Consider the following 17,366-nt stretch of genomic DNA (forward strand, 5'->3'; position numbering starts at 1 on the left):
TAAGTCCCTAGAATATGCAGCTCCTACCACCCCAAAGCGCTCATTAATCTCGATGTGAAGCTGTACTCAAAGATTTTAGCTTTGTGGCTGGAGGACCTGATGCTTTAATTGATTCACTCGGATCAATTGGACTTTACCAATGGCAGGCAGAACCATGATAATATTCAGAGGGTGATACATCTAATAGAAAAGGCCACCAAGAAAACTATCCCAGCAGTTATGCTCGGACTGGACACAGAGAAGGTGTTCGACCGGGTGTCTATACAAGTGGGGTCGCACACCGCTCACTCATCAGCGGGATCGCCCCTAAGGATCATGGTAATTGTAGTTACCTATTCTCAAACGCCGTATCATCTATCAAACTATCAAATATCTTCATCTTTGCCATCCCTGGACACGTGTTTTGGGGTATTTACCCCTCGTCAGCAGGGATTAGGCCATCTTCTGGGGTTGCTGATGGCTGCCAAATATCTCCAGGTATAGTACCATAAAAAGGCGCGCAGGTGCGGGGTCCCGTGCTCGTCAGCCAAGAACAGTATATCTATACAAGTGGGGTCGCACACCGCTCACTCATCAGCGGGATCGCCCCTAAGGATCATGGTAATTGTAGTTACCTTTTCTCAAACGCCGTATCTTCTATCAAACTTTCAAATATCTTCATCTTCGCCATCCCTGGACACGTGTTTCGGGGTATTTACCCCTCGTCAGCATTGGTTAGGCCATGTTCTGGGGTTGCTGATGGCTGCCAAATATCTACAGGTATAGTACCATACAAAGGCCCGCAGTTGCGGATCCCGTGCTCGTCAGCCAAGAACAGAATATCTATACAAGTTGGGTCGCACACCGCTCACTCATCAGCAGGATCGGCCCTAAGGATCATGGTAATTGTAGTTACCTTTCTCAAACGCCGTATCTTCTATCAAACTATCAAATATCTTCATCTTTGCCATCCCTGGACACGTGTTTCGGGGTATTTACCCCTCGTCAGCAGGGATTAGGCCATCTTCTGGGGTTGCTGATGGCTGCCAAATATCTCCAGGTATAGTACCATACAAAGGCCCGCAGTTGGGGATCCCGTGCTCGTCAGCCAAGAACAGAATATCTATACAAGTGGGGTCGCACACCGCTCACTCATCAGCGGGATCGCCCCTAAGGATCATGGTAATTGTAGTTACCTTTTCTCAAACGCCGTATCTTCTATCAAACTATCAAATATCTTTATCTTCGCCATCCCTGGACACGTGTTTCGGGGTATTTAACCCTCGTAAACAGGGATTAGGCCATCTTCTGGGGTTGCTGATGGCTGCCAAATATCTCCAGGTATAGTACCATACAAAGGCGCACAGGTTCGGGGTCCCGTGCTCGTCAGCCAAGAACAGAATATCTATACAAGTGGGGTCGCACACCGCTCACTCATCAGCGGGATCGCCCCTAAGGATCATGGTAATTGTAGTTACCTTTTCTCAAAAGCTGTATCTTCTATCAAACTATCAAATATCTTCATCTTCGCCATCCCTGGACACGTGTTTCGGGGTATTTACCCCTCGTCAGCAGGGATTAGGCCAATCTCTGGGGTTGCTGGTGGCTGCCAAATATCTCCAGGTATAGTACCATACAAAGGCCCGCAGTTGGGGGGTTCCGTGCTCGTCAGCCAAGAACAGAATATCTATACAAGTGGGGTCGCACACCGCTCACTCATCAGCGGGATCACCCCTAAGGATCATGGTAATTGTAGTTACCTTTTCTCAAACGCCGTATCTTCTATCAAACTATCAAATATCTTCCTTAGCCATCCCTGGACACGTGTTTCGGGGTATTTACCCCTCGTCAGCAGGGATTAGGCCATCTTCTGGGGTTGCTGATGGCTGCCAAATATCTCCAGGAATAGTACCATACAAAGGCGCGCAGGTGCGGAGTCCCGTGCTCGTCAGCCAAGAACAGAATATCTATACAAGTGGGGTCGCACACCGCTCACTCATCAGCGGGATCGCCCCTAAGGATCATGGTAATTGTAGTTACCTTTTCTCAAATGCTGTATCTTCTATTAAACTATCAAATATCTTCATCTTCGCCATCCCTGGACACGTGTTTCGGGGTATTTACCCCTCGTCAGCAGGGATTAGGCCATCTTCTGGGGTTGCTGATGGCTGCCAAATATCTCCAGGTATAGTACCATACAAAGGCGCACAGGTGCGGGGTCCCGTGCTCGCCAGCCAAGAACAGAATATCTATACAAGTGGGGTCGCACACCGCTCACTCATCAGCGGGATCACCCCTAAGGATCATGGAAATTGTAGTTACCTTTTCTCAAACGCCGTATCTTCTATCAAACTATCAAATATCTTTATCTTCGCCATCCCTGGACACGTGTTTCGGGGTATTTACCCCTTGTCAGCAGGGATTAGGCCATCTTCAGGGGTTGCTGATGGCTGCCAAATATCTCCAGGTATAGTACCATACAAAGGCGCGCAGGTGCGGGGTCCCGTGCTCGTCAGCCAAGAACAGAATATCTATACAAGTGGGGTCGCACACCGCTAACTCATCAGCGGGATCGCCCCTAAGGATCATGGTAATTCTGGTTACCTTTTCTCAAACGCCGTATCTTCTATCAAACTATCAAATATCTTCCTTAGCCATCCCTGGACACGTGTTTCGGGGTATTTACCCCTCGTCAGCAGGGATTAGGCCATCTTCTGGGGTTGCTGATGACTGCCAAATATCTCCAGGAATAGTACCATACAAAGGCGCGCATGGCGAAGATGAAGATATTTGAAAGTTTGATAGAAGATACGGCGTTTGAGAAAAGTTAACTACAATTACCATGATCCTTAGGGGCGATCCCGCTGATGAGTGAGCGGTGTGCGACCCCACTTGTATAAATATTCTGTTCTTGGCTGACGAGCACGGGACCCCGCACCTGCGCGCCTTTGTATGGTACTATACCTGGAGATATTTGGCAGCCATAAGCAACCCCAGAAGATGGCCTAATCCCTGCTGACGAGGGGTAAATACCCCGAAACACGTGTCCAGGGATGGCAAAGATGAAGATATTTGAAAGTTTGATAGAAGATAAGGCGTTTGAGAAAAGGTAACTACAATTACCATGATCCTTAGGGGCGATCCCCGCTTATGAGTGAGCGGTGTGCGACCCCACTTGTATAGATATTCTGTTCTTGGCTGACGAGCCCGGGACCCCGCACCTGCGCGCCTTTGTATGGTACTATACCTGGAGATATTTGGCAGCCATCAGCAACCCCAGAACATGGCCTAATCAATGCTGATGAGGGGTAAATACCCCGAAACACGTGTCCAGGGATGGGGAAGATGAAGATATTTGAAAGTTTGATGGAAGATACGGCGTTTGAGAAAAGGTAACTACAATTACCATGATCCTTAGGGGCGATCCCCGCTTATGAGTGAGCGGTGTGCGACCCCACTTGTATAGATATTCTGTTCTTGGCTGACGAGCCCGGGACCCCGCACCTGCGCGCCTTTGTATGGTACTATACCTGGAGATATTTGGCAGCCATCAGCAACCCCAGAACATGGCCTAATCAATGCTGATGAGGGGTAAATACCCCGAAACACGTGTCCAGGGATGGGGAAGATGAAGATATTTGAAAGTTTGATGGAAGATACGGCGTTTGAGAAAAGGTAACTACAATTACCATGATCCTTAAGGGCGATCCCGCTGATGAGTGAGCGGTGTGCGACCCGACTTGTATAGATATTCTGTTTTTGGCTGACAAGCACGGGACCCCGCACCTGCGCGCCCTTGTATGGTACTATACCTGGAGATATTTGGCAGCCATGAGCAACCCCAGAAGATGGCCTAATCCCTGCTGACGAGGGGTACATACCCCGAAAAACGTGTCCAGGGATGGCGAAGATGAAGATATTTGAAAGTTTGATAGAAGATACGGCGTTTGAGAAAAGGTAACTACAATTACCAAGATTCTTAGGGGCGATCCCGCTGATGAGTGAGCGGTGTGCGACCCCACTTGTATAGATATTGTGTTTGACTGGGTGGACTTGTCCTTTTTATTTTGCACCCTGAAACGATGCGCCTTTTGCAAGGCGTTCAGAGTACTCGTCAATGGGGTGGGTTCAGGCCCCTTTCGGCTGGGGATGGGAAGGAGACAGGAGTGCCAGCTCTCCCCCTTCCTCTTTGCACTCAGCATCGAGCCCCTCACAGCAAAAATAAGGGAGAACCAGACGATGGGGCGATCAGGTTTCGATCGGTGGATCACCATATTTAATTGTTTGCCGATTACATTTATTAACTCTAATGGACCTGCCGGCCCTTCAGAGCGTACTTGACTTTTTGACGCAGTTGCAGGCCTATGCATAATTCAGTCCAAATCATTCCTGCAACACTTAATGCAACCTGGTGTGGAATTGGGAAGGCTGATGGCAGCGACTCCCTTTCAATGGGCAAAGAAAGAACTCATCTATCTGGGCATCAAACTAACTCCCAAGATATCAAAGCTGTTTCAGACCAATTACCCACCACTCCTACGTCAATTAAAAGATGACCTTAAATGATGGGCCCTATCTCCTTATTGTGGCTGGGGAGGATACACGTAATTAAGACGGTGGTGTTCCCCAAGTTTCTCCATATATTCCAAAGCTTGTCTATTGACCTCAAGAGGCACTATCTGAATACGCTCAGAACGCTGGTAACCAATGGCTCATTGCCTCTTTAAGCTGCTTCGATGCCCCAAAAGGGAAGGGGGTGTGGCCCTTCCATGCTTTACACTATACCATAAAGCCGCTCAACTAAGATTCATCACCGGATGGTCCCAGAGAGAGTCAGATAAGCACTGGCTCCATATGGACAGAGCGATTACAGGGAGGGTTATATGGGACCTGTTGTGGAAACAAAACTTGGATTGCCCCCTTAATGCCTATCTTAGCACGCCCATGGGAACGACCCTGAGAGCATGGGACAAGGAAGTTAAAAGGGCCATATGGACAACGTTCCCCTCTCCTTTTACCCCAATACACCATAACCCAGCATTCCCGGGGCTATTCAACCAGGCCCATTTTATGCATGGAGGGAGGGGGGGTTGTCTCACACTATTGCACCTCTTTCACAACTCAGACATACTCACCTTTGAGCACTGCAAGTGAGACATTCCACCTTTCTGAAGCTGAGCATTCCAGATATCAGCAACTCTGTCACAAGGGCGCTACACCCATATACACAGGAAGTGGCGTCTGTGGACCTTACTCAATTTGGAATGGTTTGTGAAGGGGAACAAGGGCCACTAGGGGCACCATTTCCATTTTATACCCCCTACTGCTTCGCACACTACCGTCTCAGTCACCACCCCACATTACCTTTTGAGGACACAACATTCCAGTGGAGCTCTGGAGAGCACTCTGGAAAGACATACCCCTACATAACCGCTCCCTGCGGGAAGCTCATTACAAAAACGATATGATTGGTACCTCTACCTTGCCAAATTGAAAATATGCTTCCCTATATATCCGATCTATGCTGGAGGGGCTGTGGTCTCTCAGATGACTTTCATCATTATTGGTGGGACTGACTATTTATTCGGCCCTTCTGGACAGAAATTCTGGCCCAGATTAAAGATCTGTTAGGCTATCCGATTTCAGACACCCCAACATTTGCACTCCTGAGGCTAAGAGATTCTTTTTTTAAATACCAAACAAACGCAGCAAAAGATGTACTAGGGCTCTGCCTGGGCACAGCGAAGACCGCAATTGCCACAGCATGGAAGGAAAATAAAGCACAAGCCTTAACACAGTGGCATGCCCGCTTATGCAGGCAGTCACGATGGAAAGAATGAGTGACATGATCAAGAATGATTTGAAAAACTTTGAATATTCCTGGGGTTCCCAAATCAGCAACGTCTCCAGAGGGCTCCCACTTATAGCCTGCTTTTCCAGAGTACGGGCATTACATCTTTTCTAGGTCTGAGTAGCTATCCTCAAATCAGAAACCCGTTCCCAAGGGATGTACGCCCCGCTGGACCTCATACGACTACCCTGCGATACAAGAACCTTTTCCTCTCTTTAACTGGTGCTGGGTGGGGGGAATATGATACAGGGAGGAGTGTGGATGGGTGGGGTCAGTGAGGTGATCTGGGTGTTTGCTTATTAGGGGACGAGTCTCTGGTGGCCTACATCTAAAGATTGCAAGTGTTGCTTCTGTCCAAGTCCTGCAAAGCACGTTTCTGTTTTTAGAAGATGTCCCCATACAAGGCGTGCTCCTCTGAGCTCAACTGAGTGCCTTGTTATGTTTATTTTTGTTTACTATTTCTTTTCATGTGAGGGGGCGGGGCAGTTGTTAGGGGGTAAAAGTAAGATCTGTTTGGCTCTTATACTTGATGATACAAAAGAGTATTCAAAGTACCTCTAGACCATAAGAGATGGAGGAATGCTGAACATGAATATAGCAACTGGGTGCTAGGTTATGGTCTTATTGTAGAGACTGTATTGCAATTTACAGTGATATAGAAATGAATAAAAAGATATTTGATTTAAAAAAGTTAGAGACATCCATATCTTGCTACCCTCCAGCGACTCACTAGTAACAGCTGAGATTCACCATGCAAGGCACACCATTCATGGTTATCTTTCTCCCCAATTTCTGAACGGGACAGACAGTGAATAATTTCGAAAGTAAAACCTGCAAACCACCTTCAGGACGTCATTCCAGCTTCTTTTAGCAAATTTCTTGCCATACACCTACTTTCCATATGGACCAACTCGGTCAACTCCTCCTCAAACATGGCTTATTTCCAGAATGACTAAAAGTGGGTAAAATCTCTCCTCTCTTGAAAAAATAACTGCTTGAATCAGAGATCATAAACAACTACAGCCCAGTCTCCACATTCCCATATTTAGGCAAAGTTATTGAAAGCTGCATAGTGTCCCAACTGGCTTCACACTTTTGAGCTAACAACCTCCTAGACACTCTCCAATCAGGTTTCTGCCAGGGCCACAGTACAGAAACTGTGATCCTTCAAATAGTTGATGACTCCTTAGAATCTTCGACTCTGGTAACTCCTGACTTCTGGTCCTCCAGGATTTATCTGCCGCATTGGACCCTCAACTATCTGGACCTCCTTTGAACTATAGAACAAAGCATGGGATGAGGAGGCACTGTCCTCAACATGTTCTTCTCATACCGAATTGTGAAAATGGGTAACTCGTTCTTGAGATCATTTAGTGTACATCAAGGGGTCCCTTAAGGCTCGATCGATCCTCTCTCCAACCCTCTTTCACCTCTACCTAGAACCACTATGTGTGATTCTCAGAAACTCTGGGATTCTCTTCCAACTCAACCCTGACGACACCCAAATATACATGAAAATCTCATCCTCAGAAGATGTTTCCCTGCTTACAACCAAATTCTTAAAGATTCTAAACTCGATGTCTAACAACAATTTAAAACTCAACCCAAATAATACAAACAGAATTACTTTAGATTTTATCGCTGAAAGCAAAAACTCCAGTACAGGAATGGATGACTAACTTTCCTGCGCTGGATATGGCTGCCCTGTCATTGTCCAGAATGCCAGATCACTTGGTGTCACCCTTGAGAACAATCTCAATCTTCACAGCCACATTGCAGCCTTGACCAAAACCGCACAACACCAACTTAAGCAGCTTTGGGGCATCAGGCAATTAATCATGGAACAAGACCTCAAAACAGTGGTGCAGTCTCTAGTTCTCTCGAGACTAGATTATGGAATTACCTTTCTCTCAGGCATTCCCATAGTTCACCAAGTCCCACTGAGAGCAACACTACATGTGGCAGCATGCTTCATTTTAGGTCTCAAGACATTTACCACATTTCCCTCACCTGTTAACCCTCCAATGGCTTCCCATTGAAATGCAGGCCCAATTCAAAACAGCCTGCATTACCCACAGGGCGCTGCACTTCTCTTCACCCTCCTACCTATCTAAACAGGAAACTGGCAATCTCTGAAGCAAATAGGGGTTCTAGAAATGCACAATCCTTGCTCCTGCTACCCCCCACTCTCAGTCACGAACGATACATGAGCCAGTCCTTCCTTGGTAGTGCCATAAGAATCTAGTACTCTCTGCCTCCCACTCTCCACCTAACCACTTGCCTTGTTACCTTCAAAAAAGACTCCAAACTTCGCTTATTTGACAGACCTATTTGACGGACACCTTGGTTAATCACCGTTGATCATACTTAAGTACTCACTCCAACAGGATTTGATCTATCTTCATATTGTGAGCCCACCATCTAAATTGATGCTTTAACTCTTTACGGCCTTGGACCAACTCCTCTAACTGTCTCATGTAGTAACTCCTGCACACATCTTCCAAAGTAAATGTCTGAGTTTAATTACTGTAACTGGAACTCGCTGTAACCCATGTATCCTGCTACTGTTGTAAAGCGCTCTGGCGCCTTCGGGTCATAAAAAATTGCAAAAATAAATTCAAATAATAAATAGAAGATATTCAGCTTCAGTCTCCTCCCAAGACTCCCCAGAGTCTGTACATCCGTAAGAATCCTGGCTCAGACCTGCCATTGATTCTTCATCAACTCTTTGCAAACTACCAACTTCAGCCGGTGATCTTGTCTGTAAACTGACTCTAAAAAGAAACTGTAACTCACATTGCTCTTCAAATACAAGAATAGTATCCTTCAGGGGAAACTTTCTTAATACCAGCTATCGAAGTCTATACGCCTCTACTCATGGAGTCTGTAACACCACACATTTTCTCTAAACAGTATTGCCACATTTATGTGAACGCCTACTTTTACATACTTATTAGAGATGTTGAGCACCTTCCTGATATTACGTCTACATTCCAATATACAATATTAACTAATACATTGCGGTATTCACCCTGCTCCCAAATATAATCTCTTAGAGTGTGAAGGTGACATCGACTTGTAGACAAAGTAAAACTGTTTCTGATTATGATGATGACTTATGACTAAGTAAAGGAATGAAATGTGTATTACTTATACATGTACCTTGTGTTATTTGGCAACACAAAATATTTTAAACTATTTTTTGTAATAGTTGTGCAGTACAAAATAAGATATATAAAAAAGCGCAGTGTTGCGTTGTCAACAAATATTCATTTGCTCAGTGAGCTAAGCATCATTCCGGAACAAAAGGATGAGCTTGAACATGCTGATGTTGGTAGTGAGTACCAAGATGGAGCGAATGTTACTTGGTTTCCACCTGATAACTTAAGATGACAATATAGCGCTTTGTACTGGGGGTCTCCTGAATCAGGACATCAACGTCTTCAGACCCAGCAGTGTTGAAGGATCCCTCCCAGTAGCCTTCAGCACTCAGAGTCAGAGCTCCTGTCTTTTTGTCATTAACAAACACAGAGCTCACCCCGGGAACCATCAGTTTGAATTGTACATTTAGATTAGCAGGCAGAACCCCAGCTGTTGGCTCCACCAGATCATAGCTATCCAACCAGGCGCTGTAAGCTTCAGGGAACACAGGCCACTTCACTGCGGCATTGGTACAGGAGAGAATGTAGCACAGTGCATATATATAGGTGCTGGCCCGAGCACCCTTCTTCCGGTAAAAGATCTTCAGGAGGAAGGTTCCCGTCGTAGGGAGTTGGATCTTCAGCACAACCCGGTTTTGCTGTTGTGCCTTGAATATGTGCCTCCTCGTCATACTTTCAGTCATTCCCATGTCATCAGAATGCAAAGTACCCAATATATCCATGTCTTCCTTAAGCCCAAAGCTGACAGAACAAAGGCCATCTTGGGTGTGGATAATCGCGCCAGGGTGAGAAGGCTGCATGAATCCTTTCTGTTCTGTCAGCCAGCTCGGACCCACTGGGTTATTCATCTCTACGGGGATCTTCATTGTGCTGTCCACAGAGTTACAGTTCACTCTATAACTCAGTACCCTGGTATTGTTCTCCATTGAGTGCATTGATGAGCTGAAGGGTTTTGCATAAATATGTAGCTGGTAACTTCCAGGTTCTGGTGGATAGATCTCAAGCTTCATCCTGAACCTGCACAGTGTCATCAGACCAGCATTGTCAGCTCCATCAAAATCAAACATGAAGAGAGTCCGGTGACGGGCTTCCACATATATTACTGCCTTTCCTCTCACTGCAACAGAAGAAGAAAGAATTCTTTCACCAAATGCACACCTATGTATCTCTCCTATACTGACTAATCATAAAAATGCCATCATCACAAACATTTGTTTATTTTGATCGCCGCATTAGTACTCATTTGTGCCTCAAGCTGGAATATTTACCAGTAGCAGAACATATATTCATATTTTAGTTTTTTGGGGGGTATTTCCAGATAAAAAAGCAATATATAAACTGAAACACATAATTGAGATAAACTGTTAAAACATCGGCAAGATCGAATTGGTTTGAATAAAATACAAGTGTGATGATTCACAAAAGCCTTTATGAGTATGGGAAGTAGTTCTACAAGAATACTCTTTTGTGTACTCTTAGATGCCATTTTTTTCAATCGACCCATGAATGTCAAGCTCCTTATTGGTAAAAGTGCAAAGAGTGTACAGCCCTTTCTTTCTATTTGTATCAAATCGCTGAATATTCCCATTTCACTCATTTAGATATTTTGGGGCCAATTCTGAAAGACATGAAAGAGTATGTAAAAATGAACACAGGAGAACTGCTTTAGGTGTGTTAGGTGCATCAAAATGACTCTGAATCAACTTCAATATGTCAATTTCTTTAAACTTTTAACGCGCCAATTGCCGAGGACTGCACTACCTCCTCAGTGCACGTGTCGAACATTTGGCATATACTGAGGAGTCACTTACAGGCGCCTTTGGTGCTCTGCACTAGAGGGAGGCCTTTATTATTTTTCTACATCAGACTGTTCAGGTAGAGCTCCCTGAGCTGAGCAACCTAATTGTTTTGTTTCCTGCAGTGACGATCAGCACGTAGGACTGACGTAATTACAGGAAATTAAAGTAAAACAAGCCAATGGGCGTGTTTGATTTTCACTGCATCAGTGCCTTGGGGCCCCGAGCTCTGATTCCTTTGAGGGAGGTATTGTTGGAAAGGGGAGAATCTCCCCTTTCCAATGCGACCTTTGCGATCATCCATACCCAAGAGGGCCTTTTTTCTGTAAGATTTAAGTCCCGCTTGGGGGTCGCCACAGGAGTGGGAGAGATCCACCAATTAGCCACCATGGAAGGGGGAAGCGGCCCCTTAGGCAAATGCTTGTTCTCCCCTATCAGATGTAATTGCCCCATTCTTTCTACCCTTGGGGGCTTATGGGAGTAATTACACCCAATCTAAACCCCCGGGTGCAGAAAACCCACTCGACAACATCGAAAGATTTTAGTTTTAAATATAGGGGTGCAGGTGACACAATACGAGCATGGCCATGCCTCACCCCCCAAACAAATTGGCCATCAGTCTTTTTGCCCCCCTGGGGGCGGATGTGTACAATTATTCCAAATCTGTTCCAAGGGGGGGCAGAAAGTCCACTAGATGCCAGAGATTTCAAAATGGTGCCAAAACAAATAAAATAATGTAGCAGCCTTCCCTGTTATCGAGCAATACCTCTACACCCCAGTAGGGTCATTAGTGTCTTTCTGCCCCCCTGGGGGCAGGTAATAGGCTTTTCCAAGTTGAGGGGTCCCCCAAACTTGCCTCCGAGAAGGCGGGGGTGTAGAAAATCCACCTGACACCAGAGATTTTGCCTTTGGGGCAAAACAAAGTGTTAAAGCTGTTGTACTCTGGCATTGGCCCCAACCCAAAAGGGACAAGCAAGTCTCCCCCCCGACTCCCGGCAGACATGAGGTGTACTCCCAATTTGCACCTGGTGGACATAAAGCCCACTGTATGGCAGGAATATTTATATATTTTAATAAAATAATGTGGTGGGTCTTCTCTTTTCTAACATCAGGCTCCACCCTCACCCCTAAAGCCTCAACAGTCTTTTTGCTCCACTGCAGACTAAATCCTTCCATCCCAATGGCAAGCAAAATGACATTTGATTCTTTTGGGCGTTGTTTTTACATATGCGCCAGGAGAGTGTAACTTGCTTCCATAACAGTGACTGGCTGCAAATTGTGGGCCAGGATAAGCCTTGAAAAACCTACCTGACGGAGCCTGTTCTGAAAAGTATAAATCAGAGGGGGTGTTGGAAAGTGGGTTATTGGTAGGGGCAAATGTAAGTCTGCCACTGGCAATAAGGCCACTAACACATGATAGGCCCCAGAATACTTCTTTGAAAAGTATTCCTATGCTCAACCCTTGGCAATGTGGCTGCAAGCAGACCTGCTTAACTTCAAAGACAAGTATGTAAAGCATTTAAAAACAAAATTTCAGTAAATGATTAAGATACAACACATAATGAAAATCCAACACCAATTTATAAAAATTGGGAATATTTGTATCTTTAAAATGACACCAAAATGACAAAAATACAATGTAGGGAACGAGAGATATGAATTTTCAAAGATTTAATAAAATATAGCACTTAGAAGATTATAGCACCATATTGTGATACCTGCTCGTGCCAGACCAGACCAAAGTCAAAGTTTCAGGCCGGACACGATAGAGCCCTGAGCGGCTACAGCTCACAGCAGGTCCCGGTCTCAGTTTCTACCTTCACACTTAGAAACTTTTCTGGAGATTTTCTCCTTGAGGCCCCTTGAAGCTCCCAGCCAGTCTAGATTCGGTGAGGGTTCGCCGGCTTGACTTGTGACGAGGTCTCTGTAAACTTCTCTGGAGCGGACTTAGAAAATATTTCAAGATTGCTTCAGCGGGACAACCCAAGAATCCAAGCCAACACACGATGGAAGGCAGGCGGCTTGGCTTTCGCGGTTGCTCCTGGTCACCTTTTCTATGAGCTGACTTAGAAACTTTTCTGGAGCTTTTTCTCGCGATGTCTCTTGATGCTCCTCATGTAGCCGGATCCAGTGAGGGTTCGCCGCCTTCAGAATGTCTCTAGTCCCAGTCAATCTCTGGAAGTTGGAGATATAGAGCTTTTAGTGAGACAAACCTGGTAAGCTTGGCCGGCTCGCGGTTGAATGCAGGCGACCTGGCTGGCCAGGTTAAGTCGGTCCCTCTATGGAGCTATTTTTTTCAAAGTTGGTCCAAAGTTCTCCAAACTTCTTGAACTTCTTCCTGAAGTTCCTCAAGGGGTCCCAAAGTGTCTCAAACTCACCCCAAGGGTCTGGAAGCTCCAAGGTGGTCCTTGAAAGTTGAGGACGTCAGTTGCCACAATCCATTGGTAAAAAAACCCTTACAAATCCACTGATGGGTCTCCAAGGTGTAGATTTAGTTGGTGATGTTCCAGTTGAGCTCTTTTAACCTGTAGCTTTCAGGGAGTAAACTCTTTAGTTCTTTTACAGCAAGATAATCCACAATGCTGGATTCTCAGTTGGTTTACAAAAGGGGGTGGTGATGAACAGAGTGTCTGAATTGAGCAGACCACTCTTACCCAGTCCAAAGATCAGGGCTTGATCCATCACCGTTATTTATCTCACTGCCCCATCCCAGCTCAGAACCTGGCTATATGCAAATCAGTCTGTCCCTGGCCCAGTGCATCATGGGAACAGGGCAGACTGAACTACCAAGCCAATTCTTTACCAGAAAGGAGACAAGCTACCGGGGACCGGTTTCTGGCATTTCAGCCTCTTCGGCCCGGCTTGCTTGAATCCTGATGGAGCAGTGAGAAAGGGACTCATGTCTGAGTATACCCTGCCACACCTATAGTGGCCAAAATCGATTTACAAAAGGGGGTGGTGATGAACAGAGTGTCTGAATTGAGCAGACCACTCTTACCCAGTCCAAAGATCAGGGCTTGATCCATCACCATTATTTATCTCACTGCCCCATCCCAGCTCAGAACCTGGCTATATGCAAATCAGTCTGTCCCTGGCCCAGTGCATCATGGGAACAGGGCAGACTGAACTACCAAGCCAATTCTTTACCAGAAAGGAGACAAGCTACCGGGGACCGGTTTCTGGCATTTCAGCCTCTTCGGCCCGGCTTGCTTGAATCCTGATGGAGCAGTGAGAAAGGGACTCATGTCTGAGTATACCCTGCCACACCTATAGTGGCCAAAATCGATTTACAAAAGGGGGTGGTGATGAACAGAGTGTCTGAATTGAGCAGACCACTCTTACCCAGTCCAAAGATCAGGGCTTGATCCATCACCGTTATTTATCTCACTGCCCCATCCCAGCTCAGAACCTGGCTATATGCAAATCAGTCTGTCCCTGGCCCAGTGCATCATGGGAACAGGGCAGACTGAACTACCAAGCCAATTCTTTACCAGAAAGGAGACAAGCTACCGGGGACCGGTTTCTGGCATTTCAGCCTCTTCGGCCCGGCTTGCTTGAATCCTGATGGAGCAGTGAGAAAGGGACTCATGTCTGAGTATACCCTGCCACACCTATAGTGGCCAAAATCGATTTACAAAAGGGGGTGGTGATGAACAGAGTGTCTGAATTGAGCAGACCACTCTTACCCAGTCCAAAGATCAGGGCTTGATCCATCACCGTTATTTATCTCACTGCCCCATCCCAGCTCAGAACCTGGCTATATGCAAATCAGTCTGTCCCTGGCCCAGTGCATCATGGGAACAGGGCAGACTGAACTACCAAGCCAATTCTTTACCAGAAAGGAGACAAGCTACCGGGGACCGGTTTCTGGCACTGGGACAGGAACAGACTAATTTGCATACAGCCAGGTTCTGAAACTGGGATGGTGCAGTGAGCTAAAAAACGGTGTTGGATCTAGCCCTGATCTTTTGACTGGGTGAGAGCTTTCTGCTTAATTCAGAGACTCTGTCCCTCACCACCCCTTTTTGTAAATATTTTTGTCCACCCTAAGCGTGGAAGGGTATTCTCAGATGTGAGACCCTTGCTCATTGCACCATCAGGATTCAAGCAAACCGGGCCGAAGACGGCTGTAATGCCAGAAACCGGTCCCCGGGAGCTTGTTTCCTTCCCAGTGAAAGAATTGGCTTCTGTAGTTTGGTTTGTCCTGTTCCCATCATGCACTGGGACAGGAACAGACTAATTTGCATACAGCCAGGTTCTGAAACTGGGATGGTGCAGTGAGCTAAAAAACGGTGTTGGATCTAGCCCTGATCTTTTGACTGGGTGAGAGCTTTCTGCTTAATTCAGAGACTCTGTCCCTCACCACCCCTTTTTGTAAAAAAAGGATTCTCAGTTGGGGCAGTCTTCAGAGGTCAGGCCTTAGAATTATATGCACATTGGCTACCAGCAAGTAGTCAGAAAGTCCCTTCTAAGTATAACAGGATACAGCATGATGGCAATTTATACTATGAAAAGGAATATAGGACTATTGTACAAGAAGACTGTGCTAGTCAACAACCCGTTGAACAGAGGCTTCCAGATTGTGAAAATGAAGTAAGGTGTTTATCACCTTCCTCAAGAAAATGTATGTATAATGTGGTGGAATGTGGCAGGGGTAAAAAATAAATTAAATGATGAGGAATGTCGAAAAAAAATTGAGAACTGTGCCCTAATTTTGCTCCAAGAAACATGGCATACTGAGTCATTCTTTATAAATGGCTATCAAACTATATGTTCACATGCCACACCATCTAGAATGGGTCAACTGCAATTCCAGTATCCTCTCTCCTCATTTAAAAAAAATTATATATCGCATCACAATTTTATCAATTACTTTATTTTAAAGTTCAGGGGAAACAGTCCATTGTTGTAATTCATTTTTATAATAACATTTTTGATAATACAAGATCCAAGGAAATTAATTCTCTATAAGAGGATTTGGATGGTTTCCTAAATGGGATGGGGGGTGATTATATGCTTATCTGGGCTGGTGTTTTTAATATCGAAAAATTTGAAGTTTTAGCAGGAGAACAATGTGGCGATCTTGATTATTATGGAGACCGAATCTCCCTTTTTTCCCATGACATTTATGGTGAAGCCATTCATTTTGCTATTCATAAATATAATGTAGAAATTATGGAATTAAATGATTTTGATGGACTGTCACCCACCCAGACATTTAAGTCGTCTTCAACCATTGACCATTTTATTGTCTCAGAACAATGTAGGAATCTAGTGGAATCTTTTATAGTTTGTGTAAGACTATTTAGTGATCACCACAGCTTAACATTGACTTTGAAGTTCAATATGTCTTGGATTAAAAGAGGGAGGGCAGCCGATATTAACATTGAGACCCAAGGTAACAACGGAGTCTCAATAAAATGGTCAGGTGTAAACCCTTCTTTGTTTATGGAAAATCTTACTTGGAAAAAACAGTTTGACATTGATACATGCCTAGATAGTTAATCTATTAATTCAGATATTATTAGCGCCTTTTCTAAAATTATTATTGAAATAGAGGACAATTCAAAAATAAAACAAAAAAATAAAGTGCGCAACCAAGAACCTAGATGGTTTAATCAGGAATGTTCAAGGTTAAACAAGGAAATAAAAATCACCCTAAATACAAAACCCAGGAACAAATCTGAAATAAGTAACCTAAGGAGAAAGTATAAAATTGCCCTGAACCTTAGGAAAACTGAGATCGGAGAAGAGGCGTGGGATAAATTAATACAAGCTGCAACAACTCGTGATACAACCCTATTTTGGAAAACTATTAACTATCCTTTTTTTAGAGATACTTCAGCAGTAACAATAGATATTTTAGTTCCATTAGAGGAATGGATAACGCATTTCGAAGGTATTTTCAATCCAGAAGGTGCAATAGCCATGCAAAGGGAAAAAGAGTTACTTTATTACAGTTGAGCCTGTTGGGTTACTACGGCTGATCCTTTGAACAAATTAAAGGGGCACTTAATAAAAGTGCTAATGGCAAGGCCGCCGGACCCGATGGGGTCCCAATCGATGTCTTTAAGCATGATATCGAATTCTGGTCACCTATCCTATTGAACTTTTTTAATGCAACCTTTGATGGAATGCTACCTACATCTTGGGTTGAAAGTATAATAGTCCCCATATTCAAAAAAGGGGATAGAGGGAATGCTAAGTGTTATCGTCCCATATCTCTTCTTGACCCTATTTCCAAATTGATAGGGAGAGTCCTGCTGGGAAGACTAGAAAACTGGGTCTCTGAGAACAACATCTTACCAGAGGCCCAGTATGGTTTTAGGGGAGGTATTGGGACGAATGTGTAAACTTGGATCTCTTGGTGGGAAAATATACCCTAGCAAAGGGAGGGTCCCTACACCTTTGCTTCGATGATCTCACCGGTGCTTTTGACCTGGTAAATCATGATAAACTGTGGCAAACACTGGTTGAGTTAGGCGCCCCCAAAGATATTGTTATTTACTTGTCTCAGATTTATACCTCTCTACTATCCAGAATCCGATTTGGAATAAAGGGAGAATGTACGCTGGACTT

General features: G+C 44.9%; 1 protein-coding gene across 1 annotated transcript in view; it reads right to left on the minus strand.

Annotated features, from left to right (window-relative positions):
* Positions 1-9,191: 9,191 nt before the first annotated feature.
* LOC147683537 (kyphoscoliosis peptidase-like) overlaps positions 9,192-17,366 on the minus strand; it is a 341,732-nt gene continuing 333,557 nt past the window's right edge. The window contains exon 7 of the mRNA XM_086942545.1: positions 9,192-10,108. Within this exon, the coding sequence (XP_086798671.1) occupies positions 9,192-10,108 (917 nt within the window). The remainder of the gene's footprint in view (positions 10,109-17,366) is intronic.

The sequence above is a fragment of the Lissotriton vulgaris genome, chromosome 11, assembly GCF_964263255.1.
Source record: "Lissotriton vulgaris chromosome 11, aLisVul1.2, whole genome shotgun sequence".
Lineage (NCBI taxonomy): Eukaryota > Metazoa > Chordata > Amphibia > Caudata > Salamandridae > Lissotriton > Lissotriton vulgaris.